We start from the raw sequence: 17032 nt of genomic DNA on the forward strand, positions 1-17032 counted from the left end.
CCGGCCAGAGAGTGAGGGGAAAGGATGGAGAAGGTGTCCCGATAAGGAGGATTTCAGTCTTGCTGGCGTTCAGACAGAGATCGTTGACGGAACACCAATTGTGAATGGTAGTAAGGCAATCAGAGATGAGAGAAGGAGAGGAGGTGGCCGAGGGTAGCCTGAAGATGAGTTGAGTATCATCAGCGTAGCACTGGAAATTTGAACAGAAAATGGCAATGCAGTGGGCGAGAGTTGCCAAGTATAGGTTGAAAAGCCAGGGTGAGAGGTTAGATCCCTGGAGAACACCACATGTAGAGAGCGAGATAGATGATAGGAAGGACCCAAGTCTCACCTGGGAAGGTCGGTCAGAGAGGAAAGAAGTCAGCCAGGCCAGAGCATGATCAGTGATACCGAGGTTATCACGGAGACGGTTGAGCAGGATGGTATGGTTCACTGTGTCAAAGGCAGATGAGAGATCGAGTAGGATGAGGACAGAGGGAATGTTAGCGTCAAGGTTGGAGAGCAGATCCTCACGGATGTTCAGGAGAGCAGTTTCTGTGCTTCTGGCAGCTCTGAAGCCAGATTGGTGGTCATGGAGACAGCCAACCGTGTCAGAATGAAGGTTGAGATGAGAGATGGCCAGTTTTTCCAGGAGTTTGCCCAGAAACGGAGTAATGGAAATTGGGCGATAGTTAGCCGGACAGGTAGGATGAGCTGTGGGTTTCTTGAGAAGAGGATGCACAAGGGAGTGCTTCAGGGGGGAGGGGAAGGATCCAGAGGCAAAAGAGTGGTTGCAAAAGTCAACAAGAGCTGGAGCAAGGGTGTCAATATGGTCCTTGATGGTTTTAGAGGAACAGGGATGAACCTGTTGTGATGAGGTTTTCATAGATCGGACTTGTCTAGCAACCTCACCGGGGGAAAAATAAGGAAAGGATGAGAAGGGGATGGGGGGTGGCTGAAGGCGGGTCAGCAGGCATAGACGGAGAGGGGCGGGGAAGGGAAGGCAAAATAAGGGTGGACAGGATGTCCTGGATTTTTGAGATAAAGTGAGAGGCAAGGGCACCGCAGAGAGCCTGGGAGGCAACAGGACGGGTAGAGACTGCAGCAGGGTTGGCCAGCTCCTTGCAGATTTGAAAGAGTTTGGCCGAGTTGTTTGATGCCGCCGAGACACGAGCTTCAATATGTGGACTCTCTTCTTGGTGAGGACAGAGAGTCGGTATTGCCTTTGGAGCAGGCGACAGGCCAGTTTGTCAGAGGATGAACAAGAAGCCCTCCAATTCTTCTCAGCCACCCTACACTTACGTTTAAGTGTAGCTAGGTCGGAGTCAAACCAGGAATTGCACTTGGCTTTGGACTTCAAGCGGATCCTCATGACAGGGGCAAGAGCATCAAGAGTATCGGAAATAGAAGAGTAGAGTAGAGAAGGGAAAGGGCTGTGTCAGGGTGTGAGTCAGCCAGAGGAGGAGAAGGTGGCAGCGAAAGCCTCAACTGACACACGCTTCATAGGACGGATGTCCGAGAAGGTGGGTGGCAGTGTTGGTGTGGGCTTGGCTTGGTGGGAAGAGAGTGAGAGATGAGAGGATAGGAGGCAGTGGTCACTCCAGGGTAGAGGAGTAGTCAGAGGTATAGAGAGGGGGAGGCCAGTAGAGATCAAGACATCAAGTGTGTGACCTGCAGTGTGTGTTGGGCCAGAGGGGAGGATAGAGAGAGTGAGGGAGTCGCAGAGGTCGCAGAAAAGCAATGATGAGGGACAGGGAGAATCGAGATGGATGTTAAGGTCACCAAGGAAGAGAAGTTTAGTGGTAGTGGCCTGGAGGGAGGAGGAGAGGTCAGCCCAATCAGAGAGGAAAGAGGTGATTTGACCAGTGGGCCTGTATAGAGTAGCAACAGTAAGAGAGTGGCTAGGCGAGAGAGAGAGCCTGCATACAAGGCATTCGAAAGAGGAGTAGGTCTGTGTGGGAATGACAAAGGCAGGAATCCACTCGGGAAAGATCAGGGCTACACCGCCTCCAGGCCGGGTGGATCTGGGTGCAGAGAGTATCAAAACTTGTGACAGAGCTAGCCGTGAACTATGTCTCAGTAAGACCGAGGGCATCAAGGTCAAGTTCTTCCAAGAGGTGGCAGATGTCAGAGGAGTGGCTGACAGCAGAGCGGGAGTTGAGAGTGGCAAGATGAAGGAGGTTGCCAGCCTTAAAGACCTTGCGGGGAGGGGTACAAATCAGAGGTACACCCTGCGGAGGGGTAGAGGTAGCATGAAGTGGGGCATAGGAGGAGGGAGGAGAGGACAAGGTAGCGGAGGAAAGAGAGGAGGGGACAGCCAGAGATGAAAGGAAGTTGATGAGGCGAGGGAACCTCCTATTGAAGAGGTTGAGATTGGCCAGAGGACCTTGGACCATGATAGTGCCATTTAGGTAGACATTGAGGATGACTCTAGAGGAGTCAAAGGAAGCCATGAGGACTTCCCAGTGGGTGCCACCATTAATGGCGGAGGAGGAGACAGGACAGAGCACAGAGATCATATATGGGGTCCATAGATCCGGCGAAGGAACGACAAAGAGGATGTCGGTGAGGGTCTGTCTGGAAGAGGCGCTGGAGTAGGTGTCAGCGATAGGGAGACCTGGGTTGGAGGCCAGGATATCCTTTTTAAACAACTTCTTTCCAGACTTAGTAAGAAGGGAAGGATGGTTGATAGAGAAGCAATTGGAATAGATGGGAGAAACAGAAAGCGCCATGAGTGGGAAGAGATGGAGGCAGAGGGAGGAGTATGCAAGTACAGCGGTATGTAACAGTCACTGGGCTAGTGGATTACAATCAGGGGGCAAAGTTAAAAGCAGAATACACCCAAGTTTGATTTCCAATACAAATGCAGAATACACCCAAGTTTGATTTTCAATACAAATGCAGAATACACCCAAGTTTGGTTTTCAATTCAAATGCAGAATACACCCACGTTTGATTTCCAATATAAATGCAGAATACACCCAAGTTTGATTTTCAATACAAATGCAGAATACACCCAAGTTTGATTTTCAATTAAAAAAAACAAGGCACTGCCCTTGAGGAAGCGTAAGTGGGGGTAAGATGGTAGGGAGAGTACAGAGAAGACTTAAATTAGTACATAACAGGCAGAGATGGGAGTACAAGGGCAATCAGGAGGAAGTAACTAACCCAAGTAGAGTGAGGTAGGAGAGTCATGGTAGTTCAGTAGTACTGGGATGGCAATATCAGGAAGGGTATGGCCTAAGAAGCAGCCTGCCAGCGGACGGGGAAGCTGACAGGGTTGTGCTGGGGCCTTAGAAGTGGGCCTTGGAGGCGGTGGGCCGGCTGAAGCCTGACGGTCTGTCGTTGGTCCAATCACTGCCCTGGATGCAGGCAGAATGCCTCAGGCAGCACTCCCATAACAAAAGCAAAGGCCCGGCCAGCCATGTTGGAAGCACCTCATGGTGCAAGGCAATATTGTATTTCCATACAAAACCGCGGTGCTGAGCAAATAGAGAACAATTCTAATAGGCGATTTGAAGCACAATGGAAAAGCGCTATTTCAATGCTGAAAATGCATTTTTGCAGAACTGATTTTTTTTTTCTCCAGAAAAATGCCCAAAACAACTGGTGCAGGTGCAGGGGTGATTGCACCTACCTCAACCAGGGGGGCCAAAAAGGTGCTGCTGCACACACAGACTCCAGTGATGAAACCCCGGGGAGGAGGAAAGTTGCGTTTCATTCGTGATGTTCGGAATGAAGGCACAGGAAGTTGCAGGGGACCGGCTTAGCCTGCCAGTTCCTCGTTGGTCCACAAGGCAAACCCCCCACCCAATATGATATGATTGTAGCGTGTCCTGGGTCTGCGAGGTGCTGCATCACCTAGTCAAAGGAATTGATTCCGTCCACATTAGGCCCGTAGGAATTCACCATGACTATGTTGGTCCCAGCTAGTATCCGATGTACCAGCAGAGCCCTTCCTTCCGTGTCCCGGGAGACTTTAATCAGTTTGAAGGAGATGTTTTTGCTGATTAGGATAGCGACCCCTCTAGCATATGATGAATAAGAGCGTGGGGTGCTAGTGCACTCCAAGAGCTGTTGCCCCTGTTGAAGATGAATAACTGCATGCTCTCATAACATATTTGAGTTATCCTCAGTCACGCGACACCCAGGGCAACATGGCGTCACAGGGGTTCTCTTCCTCCTCTGTCTCGCCTCTGTGGTCTGGGATTGTCTCGTAGGGGGGCTGCAACCGATGCTGCCAAGGAATGAGTTGGCTTCTTCTGGGGAGGTGAAGAACTGGGTCTTTTCTGCATGGAGTACCCGCCGTTTAGCAGGAAATAGCATAGAGTACTGAATCTGACTTTCGCACAGTCAGCGTTTCACCCCTGCAAAGACTCTCCATGAGGTCTGCATTGCTGGTGAGAAGTCTGGAAAGATTTGGACCTTTAGTATTGCACCTTTCATTTCTCCATCGTATTACAGCTCGCCTTTTTCTCTGGCTAGTTTGAGGATGGTATCTTGATCTCTGAAATTCAGAAGCTTTGCTATAATGGGGCGGGGTGGCATCCCCGGGGCCGGGCCGTTGGAAGGGACCCTGTGCGCCCGTTACACCACGAACAATTGCGAGAACGCCGCTTCTCCAAAGATATCTTTACACAACGCCTCCACAAAGTCTTCGGTCGGTGCCAGGGTTTGTTGTTCTCTTATGCTCACCAACCTAATGTTGTTACGGCGCGCTCCCTTCTAGGTCTTCATTTTTGTCGATGGCCCCTTTTATTTGCTTCTCAAGTGTTGTGACTCTGGACAGTAGGAATGAGGTGTTGTCGTTGAGGTACGAGACCCTCTGTTTCACTGTGTCGAGCCTTTCGCCCTGTTTGTCCATGCAGTGTTGTAGAAGGTATACTTTAGACGATCGAGTATCCATTTTGGAATCCAGGTTACCAATGCCGGCCTTAAGTTAAAGAAGGATTTCCCTGATTTCAAACCCAGGTGGCTGCAGGGACTCATCGACTAGCTCCATGTCCGGGGATTGAGTCATGATTTGGTTCAGTTGTTTTGGATTTTTAACAGCGGTGCCGGTTTCAAATGTCAGTCTTAGTTGCGATTTGTTAGTTTTGCCCATTTTGGGCTTCGGCTAAGCAGGCGTGGCTGTACTGCCTTGTGGAGAGCGGGTCTCCAGGGCAGGTTGGCAGTAGACGTCTATATGGGATGGATACCTGTTAGTCGAGTGGGGCCGGTGGCTTCCTGCCTTGTCTGCCGTCTGGGATTTCATGCCTTTTAAAAGAGCTCTATGGCTGAGCCAGGCACTCGGGGCTTGAGGAACTGTGGGGGTCAGTGCCTGCTGGAGACTTTGGTTAGGGTGGTGAGTGCGCTGTGGCTCAATCCATAGGGAATGATGTGGGAGTTGCTGGTATGCTTGTCCTTTTCTGGGTGCTGGTAGGGGGTAGGTCTCTCCAGGACCGAGACCTACTTGAGGCCAATAAGGCCGACCGTTGTTGCTGTGGTCTGGGGGGCAAGCACAGCGGCCTCCCACTGGGCGCCCGGGGGAGAGGATCCCAGACTCTGCATGCCATAGAAGGCAGTGGCGGTGGTGAGTTATTACCGGCTCCACAGTGATCACTGGAGCTTGCTTGGAGGGCACGACTTCGATGGCAGGTAGTGGGTACCGGCTACTACTGGTGTGGCGTTTGTCAGCATGCAGAAGGCAAACTGTAGCGGGGTGCTGCTTAGTGAAGGAGTTTTTTAAAAATGTTTTTATTTCTTTTAGGCAGATGAGGGTCTACTGGCTTGTGGGGGGCACGTTGCTAGATGTCCCCCGTGTTCATTTTGGTATTGCGGGTACGTGGTTACAAGGGTTTGAGGGGAGCGTAGTAGGTACCGCTGTGGCTACCATTGTGAGCTGCATTGTAGCGGTCAGCTGCCGGGGGGTCCTGGCTCACCCACTGTGCAGATGGCTCCTCAGTCTGGTGCCTCGTGGGGCTGGGAGTAAGCAGCAGGGAGTGCAGACTTTGCTCTCACCTGGTAGGCAGCGGGGATTCTCCCGCTCGGCGGCAACGGTGCTTTGTCTTGCTTTGGTCAGCTATCCCAACCTCCTTCCCTGTCCATGCGTGGCACTCCCAGCGGGTTGCAGGGTGGCACGGCCGTGTGCCTCAGCAGAGGCGTCCACTTCACGGCTCGCCCTGGGCCTGCTGACTCCTCCAGCGGAGCCACTCTCTCGTGGCCGGGAGACCGACACTCCCTCTAGCGCAGGCAGGCTCCCAACTGCCTCTGCCTTGCGTGTGCCCCGGCCACGGTAGGCCGTCACTGTGCTCCAACTCGATTGTGCAGCTGACAGCCCAGGAGCACCTCCTCGCTGTCGGTACCCGGCGACTGCACACCCACTCCAGACTTGCCTGCCTGCTTCCGTCTCAGGTGCTATCCGGCAAGGTTGTACCGCACTAGTGGCAACCATGGAAGCCGGCCCGCGAGCGCAGCCACCGCTCTGGGCCGCCACCTCTTTTCCCGCCGAGGCCGCTTCCCTAGTTCGCCCGGCGGGGCCGGCGAGTTCGCTATTCAAAGTGACTTGATGCCGGAGGCTTCTTGGGGGCTTAGTTCACTCTCCTCACCAGTTCAGACCAGGAGATTGCGTTGAGAGCATGGATGTTTCAGGATTTTTTAGGGGGTCCAGGACAGAGCTCCCTAGTGAGCTGCCATCTTGGATGGCTCACTAGCGCCCTCATATATGGCTAGTTTAAGGCCACTCATAAATTACCCCTATTGGCCCAGCCAGCCACCAACAGCCTCAGTCTGTGCCTCTCTCTGTGCCTCGAGAACAGGGTGCGGGATATACAGTGCCTATATCCCGGAGGCCTGGGGGTTGCCAAGTGCCACCTGCCGTCCACACTGGTAATCACACTCCTTGAGTTCGGGCAGGGGCCAGGCAGGGCTAGGTCCTCCACATACAGCGACGGCTGTGCGGTTTAACATCTCGGCTTAGCTTTTTTCCTACTTTTTCCTCCCTCGCCTCCGCTGCCGCTCCTTTCGCAGAATTTCTCTGAGAGTTTCAAAAATGTTTGAAGAAAGCACCTCACACCTCGCGCCGTCAAGCCGCACTGCACAGGATAAGCATGAGCTGCCGCATCTGACAGTCGGCTTTTTGCACATTTTATTAAGTCAGAATGTCTGCTTTCATAAATGAATGATTGATCCTTTCCTAATTTGTATCTGACTGGATTTGACTAGAAAGATTTTTTTTAATTTTTTTATTTATAAGTTTGTTTATTGAGTTTAAAAAACACAACATAATAACAATCGACATGAATCATAGGCATACAACAAATGAGAGAACATGGGAGTATCAAAGGCAAGAGGGGCCCCGCAGGGCCAAGGACCATAAGACGGTTGCAGGGCAAGGCGGGTGAATAGAGTTATTCGAGGTGTAGATCTGGATCTACTGGCGGATTTCAATGGGCATCGAGCCATTTGCCCCATAGCCTTTCGAATTTGCGGGGGCAACCCCGTGCAGTATAGATCCGGCGTTCTGATGCCGCGCATCTGTCCAGTTCATTACTCCAGGGTTCAGGCACGGTGGATCTGCAGAGCCCCATTTAGCCCCGATAAGTCTTTTGCCTGCCTCCAACGCTACTGCCAGGAACATTTTTTCGTATTTTGACAGGTCTACTTCTCCCCAAATGCCTAAGACTACCATTTTGGGATCCCGAGGAATTGGCGTCACCAGGGCAGCGGAGATCGTATTAATGCAGTTCTCCCAAAAGATCTGTAGCACTTGGCAATCCCATATCATATGGTAGAAGGTGGCTGACTCAGTTTTGCATCTGATGCATGTCCCGTCCTCTAATCCCCCCATCTGGCCATTGCAGTACGTGAGTGATATGATCGGTGAAGGATTCTCAGTTGTATTAGTCCGAGTTAATTTTCTATCCCAATTTCCCTGGGGGACATTAATGCATCAACCCAGTCTTCTGGTTCCAGTTGGCCCACATCCCTTTCCCACTTCACTTTGAGCCCGTCAAGCTGTGTAGCCCCGAAAGAGCTGATGGCCTGATAGAGGGTTGAGGTGACCTTAGCGGGGATGCGTTGCGGAAGGATATTGGTCTCAATGGGAGAACATGGGGGTATGTTTGTCGTATCAGGGAATTGCGTTTGGATGGCGTGGGCCAGCTGTGCGTGCCGGAACCGGATCATGGGCGACAGGTCATACTGCACCTGCATGGTCTCGAAGTCCAGGAGGCGACCCTCTTGTATCACATGTGCCAGTGTGTGTATCCCCTTTGCGTTCCAGTGACCAAAAGAGCCCATTTTCACTATTTCTGGGAGGAGCGCGTTGTGCCATATGGGTTGGGACAGTATTGGTTTCCCTTTCCAGCCAATCAGTTTGTGTGTCTCCCACCAGGCTCGACGGATATGGTGCGTTGTCTTGGATAGCTTCGGAAGGTGATTGGGAGTGGCATACAGGATCTGTAGCGGGGTTAGCGGGGTCATGGTCTCTAGTTCAATACGGATGTGTTCAAAAGCATGTTTTACACAATAGTAAACTCACAATTTGAATACAAATGTAAACTGTGCACGGTGCAATGCCCTGTTCATCACATTCTTGTTTGCATATAGTGGTTTAATTATTTAATATATAAGAAATAGTATGCACAGATTACATTCAAATATAACAATGATTTTTTTTATTACCCTTTCTTACATTTATGTTTTTTGTTGTTGCAGATTATGGATAATTGGAAACATCATAGATCGAAAGTTGCTTCATACTGGCTCATTAAGTTGGATTCTGCAAAACAAAGAAAGGTAAGCGGTGTTTTGTCCAGCACATATATACATGACAGATTCTTCTCTTTGCCTTCTATTATTTTAAAAGTGTTGCTAACTATATACACTTTGCAGTTCAACTTCCCGAATGCCGTTTGCTTGATTGCATTAGACACCTGGAGCATTCAGTTTTTTAAATTAAATCGTTTTTTATTAACATACATTGCCTTGTTTAGGCACCTATATGTATAACGTTGTTGTACACAAATTGTTTACTGGACCATGTTTTTGGGATGAGATGTGGTCCAGAGGCTAAATTGAAAACTTGGGAACCTGAAAACGTGGTCACCTAATCAAAAACACTGTCATTTTAGCAAAAAACTCTATACCTATGTGCCGCCCCATTTCTAGGGGTGTGTGAAGAGGGTAACTGCCCTTAGTGCAGTTGCTTAGAAAGCAGAGGGGAAGATGTCCCCAGATTCCACAGTGATTTAAAACTAACTCCCGAGATCAAACTGGTAGAGCTCTAACCATATGGGCCTCATTATGAGGTTGAAGGTAGCCATGGCGCTATTAGCGCCATGGCTGCCTCCAAAACCTAACCGACTCCGCCCTGGTGAATGGAGCAATTACCGGTCCATTCCAAGGTTGGCGGGACCGGTAATTCCCCATTCACCAGGGCCCTTCCCAATTCCCATTTGAGCCCCCATAGGGCTCAATGGCAATGGGGAAGGCGCTAATAACGGTACCGCAAATTGCAGTACCGTTATTAGCTCTAAAGTCCCTTCGCGGGTACTGTCCTTAACGCCTGGAAAAACCAGGCGTTAAGGGAGGACCTGCAAAGGGAACTCATAGTAGGTCGGTAAGGAATTACTGGCACCGGTGCCGGTAATCCCTAACCGCCCACCTCGTAATGAGGCCCTATATCTTTTTTTCATTTGGCATTTTAAGCCCAACAGAAGAAACGGGATTGCAGAGGGCGTCACAATGGGGTCTGTCAAATATCTTTTTTTAGCATCTTTTATCAGGAGAACATTTGAAACTCAAACTGATTAGTGGGAAAATAGCTGTAGAGGCAGCAGTGAATGAGGCAATAATTGCGAGTGGCTTTTATGTGCAGCAAGTGCAAATGTTGGGTGTCTAGAAATGAGAGAGGTGCATAACAAACTGTGAAATAATGACTACAAGCACATGACATCATTTATTCTGTTTGATGGTGCTCCTTTATGTCTTAATAGTACAGTTGTAAAACCCAGATGAGACATGTTTAGGCTTCAAATACTATGCATGCTGGTACTTGTCCATTCAGGATGAAGAAAATGTATCCACAGTCATGCTGTTTTTGCTCACTATTTCACTATAGCAATACATGCCAGAGTGGTTTATAATGTGATTTGTGTACTTTTCAAGTCATCCCTATGAAACGTAGTATATTAGCATTTGAAACCCAAATAATTGTACTAACCAGAGCTGGGAAGATGTTTATCGAGTGCCTAAATTGCAGGCAGGGCTCAAATCCCAGGTTCATCACTAAACCAAAGTTTACAATCCTCGGCAAATAATTTTATATATAACTACTTACAGTCTCTCATGGCTGAAAAGAGGCTGTTGGATCTTGTTAAAATTTTAATGGATAGCAAAACTATTAAAAATGCTACAACGTTGCTACATCACCAGGTAAATCTTTGGCCGAAAAAACTCATCGGAAAATATGGGGGTGGGGGAGTAAGGGGATATAAGGGGTAGGGGTTGTGGGGAATAGGTACTAGATGATAGCAAAGGGGGTTTGGAACCCCTCCAAATATATATATTTTTTTAATTCAATGAGTTTTTTCAGATGACATTTTCCATCAAAAAACTCAGCAAACAAAATACCCGCCGACTTAAGAACATAAAACCATTAAAACTAGATTGCACTGCAGCAGTAACCAGTTTAGTGAGAGATGTGAGACTGGTCACTGAAAATGGGGATGTACATAATTCACCAGTTGTTCCAGGATGAGTTCTTCTTTTACCTCATTAAGGTTTTTCCCCACTCAACCATTTCTATATCAGGAAGCGTATACAATGCAATATCTGCTGTGATGTTTCTTGGGGAAGCAGCATAACATCATGTAGCTTCCGTCTATCGTGTTTAAGATTGTGGCCCAGCATTTCCAGAAAGGCATTTTGGGCAGCATTTATTGTATTTGGTCTAGCCTTCAGCATTCAACACCAAGTAGGCTGCCTCCAACTTTCCTGTCCTTCTCGATCTCTCCGCTCATCCACCTCCAACTCTATGAGGGTCAGACGCTTCTCCAAGCAGAGAGTTGGGGGCAGATGTACCTTCTCGGCTGGGGCCTTCCTCTGAAGCAACCTTCCTGCCTCTCTCAAACTTGAGCAAAACAACCTCTGCTTTCCGGAAGCAACTCAAGACCTTTCTTTTTGCTTCCGGTGTCTCTTTTCCTCTCCCCTGCTGATGCACCTGACTGCTTCATGCACTGGCCATCTGGTCACCCTCTGAACTCGGGCCCAGGCTGCTGCATTTCCAGTTGCCCTTGCACTGCCTCCAGGCTCCCCAGCACTAAAGGGTCTGTATCTACAACCCTACAGTCTCTTCTCTCTGCATCTATGAGCCACCCACTGGCTGCACTTGTGAGTTAACTGCACTTCCCCCTTCCCAACACCCCCTGGCACTTCTCCCCTCCCACTTCCCCACACTTTCTCAACCTGAATGACACAAGGCCTAGTAAGAAGTTATTTTGTCCTCCTTTTGTTTTCCCCTCCTTGTCGCCCCTAGAAACACTTGTGTACAGGCGAGTTATAAATGCCACATCAAATCATATCATATCATATCACAAGGGGTTAATATAGGGGGCCCAGCTTGTTTTGTCCCACTTAGCTGGATCCGTGATCCATGTGAAATTATGAAAGAACGCTTTAGTATCCTCAGCCTGAGAGTACTTCTGAAGTGAGACGAGTTGTGCTGTGTCCAGGGCTTGTAATTGGTCCAGCAATACCCATTAGCCTGCCACCAATGTGCCCAGGATTCAGGTTAGGGTTGTACTTCAGCTACTCCTGGGCTCCTGCAGAAGCCATGCTGCTCACCTACTGAGTCTCTATCCCTACTGGGGTCTGTACCTTGGGCTACTGGAGGATGAGCTCTGTGGAGAGATAAAGAACACAGAGTGGAACAAAATACTTTTGGGTGCTCCCTTCTGCTCTAAGGTTAAGAGGCGTGTCCCAGAAGAGATTTTAGTTTTGCCAGCAGGTCTGCGCTTTAAACTGACACTCCCTCACTCTTTGGCTTGTGTGTGAGAGGATATAGAGCAGATCTAGTCTGGGAGAAACTGAAGTGTTCTTGGTCTAAATTGCTATCAAAGATGCTACAGGTCTGAGTACTCATTGATGGTGGGTCGATTGGTTATTGCCGCCTTCATCCCAGATCTGAAGGAATCCCAGGATAATCCTGCCAGGATGAACAGAGAGTATGGTTCTCCTTATTGTCTTGGTCCCACTTCTCTTTGACTGGGTTTCTTACTAAGCCTACTGATTTCACTTCTGACATCCTTTGCCATGAGGGTGACATGGATCAGAAACCAGACCAAGACTAAATCTCGGAGGAGTGTACTTTTATTGAGGTATTGATCACAGGATAGCAAAGATAACAACGTGAGGAAAAGCTTTGGGATATCTAACTCAAGACTTCAGGTTCAATCACTGCCTGAAGTGTCCAAGAAGAGGATGATTTGTTCTGTGTACATACATTTGTTCACTGCCTAAATCTGGCTTTAGGGTTTCCCACAGCCTTCTTCCTTCTCCTAGTTTCAGAAATCAAATTTCAGGCACCATGCATCTCTCTCCTTGTCAGTCTTGGGCTTAGGGTTTCTGGTACCCTTCCTCTTTCTCCAAATCTCTTGAGGATAAGGGTTTCCCAAATCCTCTCTCTAACTTTCAGTCTCCCCCTCCCTTTTCTCTCTCTCCATGCCTCTTGCTTTAATTGCTGGTTCAGTCTTTGTTGCTGAAGCAATATAACAAGTGACAAGACATTGCCTTCAATCTCCATGGGATCTGGAAGATCCTCCTCCAGAGTGTTACGTAGGGCAGAGGAGCCTGGACTAGCCTCACCTTTTCCAGTCCCCCAGAAAGATTCTCTGATTTCTTACAGCCTGAGGGTTTCTCCGCCTTGGATGTCTCTCTATTCTGCTCAGGGTGCTCTTTGACATTGTGACATCCACTTGGTCTCACCGCAGATCTGGCCACTGCTGATTGCGGTAATTCCCATACCCTTTGCCTTTGGCCCATCTGGACTCCTCCAACCTTCCTATTCTTTCTGCCCACTCGCTTCATCTTTTCTTCTCCAACTTCCTCCTGACCTTCAACAAATTTCCTCTCCTCTCCTGCCATCGTCTCCTGATGTTCACCCATTCCTGCCTGGTCGTCTTCTACGACCTCCTTCTGAGCTTCATCAACCTCCTCCTTACTTTCCTTTAATATTTCCTCCCGTTGTTAACCACCCCCCTCTGTACTCACCTTTACCCCTCCTTCTGATGTTCACCAACCCCCTTCTTACTTTCCTATACCACCTCTTCCTTACTTCTCCTTATTGTGAGAAACCAAAGTGTGTCTCACCCGCTGGTCCTCAGGGATCGGCTGGGTGAGGGGTCTTCGGGGGAGTGGGGTGGGGCAACTGATGGTGAAACGCGGTATTTCCCCCTTTCCCGTACACATGTCCCACCCTATTTTTTAGGATTCTCCAGTGTCCCTACTCCCCCCCACCCCCTTTCCACACAAACACTGGGCCGAGGAAGAGGGCGACTGAGCGTAACAAAGCAAAGTCCATTGGAATCCATTAAAACGAAAGTTGAGTGTTTTCTGCACAAATGGCAGGAACTGAATATCCTTGATGATGATGACTGGAAATACCTTTTCAATAAAACCCCCATCATCCCAACAATCTACTTCTTGCCAAAGATGCATAAAAACCCTATTTGCCCCCCTGGAAGACCCATTGTCACCCTAAACGGTGCTTCATTAGAAAATATGTCTAAGTACGTTAATCAAACATTACTACCTTTAGTTTTAACGTTACCTTCTTACCTACGTGACACAAAAGACTTCCTCAGTAGAATTGAAGATCACCTGGGAAAGAAATTTTATGTTTGCCACACTGGACGTAGTATCATTGTATACGTCAATCCAACATAACGATGGTAAAAAATCATGTAAATATTTTTTGGATAGCAGATCGCTAAACTATTTGAGGCATGGAGAAATGGTTATGGAAATGGTAGATTTATGCTTGACCAACAACGTATTTCTCTTTGACAACGTTTACTACAACCAATTACATGGTACGGCAATGGGTACAAGCTTTGCGCCAGCCTATGCAAACCTTAGCATGGGATGGTGGGAAAAATTCATTGTCTGGACTGATGTTAATAGTAAGTATACCAAGTTGTCCTCTGGTTACGGTATATTGACGATTTGTTTGTCCTATGGAATGGTGAAGAACAAGACTGGCTAGATTTTGTGTCTATATTGAATGTTAACAACTTAAATCTTAGATTTACTGAGACCCACAGCCAAGAATCATTCATTTTCTTGGATGTCGTGGTAAAAACGGACAAAAAAGAAATCAGCACTGAACTTCACCGTAAACCCACAAGTTCGGACATGCCATTACTTGCGACAAGCAATCATCCAGCTCTGCTCAAATGGAGTATACCATATGGTGAGTTCATTAGGATTCGACGCAATTGTAGTAAATTGGATTGCTTTGATAGAGAGTGTAAAATCACAGCCCGGAATTTCAGTAAACAAAGATATCCTAAGGCTGTCATTGAAAGAGCTTACATCAAAGCCCAAAATTTAGATCGAGCAGTATTGCTCTCCACTAATCAAATACCTGAACAACCATCTGAAACTGATGATGTAAGACTGATACTCACCTATGGTTCACATGCTAAAATAATAAGGCAAATATTACAAAAACATTGGCATGTCCTGAAAACCGATGAAGCTCTATCTTCTTTCATGGGGCAACGTGCCAATATAACCTACCGAAAGTCAATTTCCATCAAAGACACATTAGTAACAAGTTTTATGGCACAGAAAAATGCAACGCAAGCGGAACTCACATGGCAGAGTAAGAGAAATACTGGTTTTCTGAAATGCACCAAATGCAAAGCCTGCCAATTTGCCCTTAACAAAACCAGTTATACACATCCGATACTGGGACATGATGTTGAAATTAAAACTAAAATCACATGTAACACCGAATTTGTGGTATATGTTTTAGTATGTTCATGCAATCTTTGGTATGTAGGCAGCACCATCGGCAAGCTGAAATGAAGGATCTTGCAGCATATGCGTGCCATAAAGAACGTAGATGCCTCATACCCTATGGCAGTACATTTTAGAGATCAACATCAGAGCAAGTTGGACAGTTTCAGATTTTTTGGTGTGCACCACATTAAACTCAATCCACGTGGTGGTAACCGGGAGCTTGCACTGCGACAGATGGAAACACGCTGCATTTTAGACTTTCAAACCAAAAAACCAGGAGGACAAAACCTGGATGAAGAACTGTATACTTTCCTTGGGACATAGTGCACCTTTCCCATTTGAACTCTGACAAGTTTTCTGTAGCTCACCACTAATGGCAATGCCTTACTTAATATTTTTGATACCTGAGCTCATTTTAACATTTTCTAATTTTTTGTAAATTGTATAAACTTTTTTGTATGTGTATTGATCTTTTTAGTGAAAATTGCACAGCTCTTTTTATCCCTTCTCTCTCTATACTTCCCCTTTCGTTTAAAATCTGGCATGTATTTCCCCATATTCTGGTTTTATTATAACCTATATTGCACACTGATTTACAGTGGCAATGGATGTTTACAGCACTATGCACTTTATTGCGAATATCTTCTGCTTGTACAATTAATGAGTTTATCGACAACCAAGCTATTGCCCGTATATGAGGAATAATGATGGCACTATGCACTTTATAAATTTCTGGTTTTACTTAGAACCAATGTTTACAGCACTGTGCACTTTCAATCATCATGTTTCCTCTCTGTTTTCTTATATCTACGGGACAATATGCTTATAGAAAAGGAGATCTCTAATTGAATTTGAAACAGCAGCTTATTCATTTTATCGTTCATTAAGATGGGGAAATCTAGTTGGTTTGCTAGTAAGCGAGTTACTAAGGTATATTGATACCGAGTATGCAGTATTACTTGCTTTGACCACTAGTGTCGCAATATTTCTGTTAACACCATTAACAAAAACTTCCGGCTTACCAAAAAACTTGTTATCTGGTATTTACATCAAACATAACGAGAATGACTTGAAATACACTTTAAAATGGCCGCCTGCAGTTACACAGGAGAGAATCTACATGGATTGGGGAAAAGCCGAAAGAGAAAAGGGACTAATTGTATTGGGCAAAACCATAGAGTTTGAAACTTTCTTCTCTGATTGTATTTAAACGCTGTGCAAATCACTCATTTTATATGTGATCAAGCAACGGGATCATTGCGAAACGCGTCCGCTCTGTTATGCCCTTAATAAAACTGGATATGGCATAAGTAACCTTGTTGGCGAATGGTGGATTTATTTTGAAGATTATCTTTGACGTCCTGACAGCTTTAAGTGCCGTCCTCGTTGGAAAAGTGGAATTACCTTTTCCTTTTGTTTTGAATATATACATATATATATATTTGTTCTTTTATAACACGCTTAATACCAGCAAGTGGTTTCTAAGCGCGGAATTCAAACCTGTGTTGCGCTGTGTTGTCTTGCTTCCAAGACAAACACGTTGCCCCTGAGGTATGCTTCCTTCTCCGTATATGTACTATGGATCAGCTTTTCTGTGATGGTCTGCACCTAGCAATGCAAAGCGGTGACTTTTGTCAGGAGACATTTTTGCGGGGACATTATTACATGGAACCGAGGGACTGGGAACAGCTGTATTCAATAATCTCACCTGGATTCAGTAATCAAATGGTGGTGGGGCAGACTAAGTCTTTAAATGGCTAGTCCACTACTTTGGATTTCATATATGTTACTGCCAAGGTCTGCCAGGATCTGCGGGTGCTGTGGTATGTTGCTTTATTGAGGGCGGTATTGGAAAGGCATCTAAGGGTGAAGAAAGTGGTTCCACCTCTCCTGCTTTCCTTGTGGTTGCACCACCTGTGAAGCGGGACCTGCGGGCATTTTCAAGGCCATTTTCCATACCAGCTGAACTTGCTCCACCACATTCCTATGAACTCCTGATGCCTGTGTGAGCCTTCAAGCGACGTTGCGTAAACATTTGTGAAGAGCC

At 47.2% G+C, this 17032-nt stretch overlaps 1 protein-coding gene across 4 annotated transcripts in view; it reads left to right on the forward strand.

Moving 5' to 3' along the window:
• TTLL7 (tubulin tyrosine ligase like 7) overlaps positions 1 to 17032 on the forward strand; it is a 2250822-nt gene that overhangs the window by 1942917 nt on the left and 290873 nt on the right. For all 4 annotated transcript variants that reach the window (XM_069641609.1, XM_069641612.1, XM_069641610.1 and 1 more), the window contains one exon: positions 8677 to 8757. In XM_069641609.1, coding sequence (XP_069497710.1) covers positions 8677 to 8757 — 81 coding nt within the window. The remainder of the gene's footprint in view (positions 1 to 8676; positions 8758 to 17032) is intronic.

The sequence above is a fragment of the Ambystoma mexicanum genome, chromosome 1q (assembly GCF_040938575.1).
Source record: "Ambystoma mexicanum isolate Mex_15411 chromosome 1q, UKY_AmexF1_1, whole genome shotgun sequence".
In the NCBI taxonomy this organism is placed as follows: Eukaryota; Metazoa; Chordata; class Amphibia; order Caudata; family Ambystomatidae; genus Ambystoma; species Ambystoma mexicanum.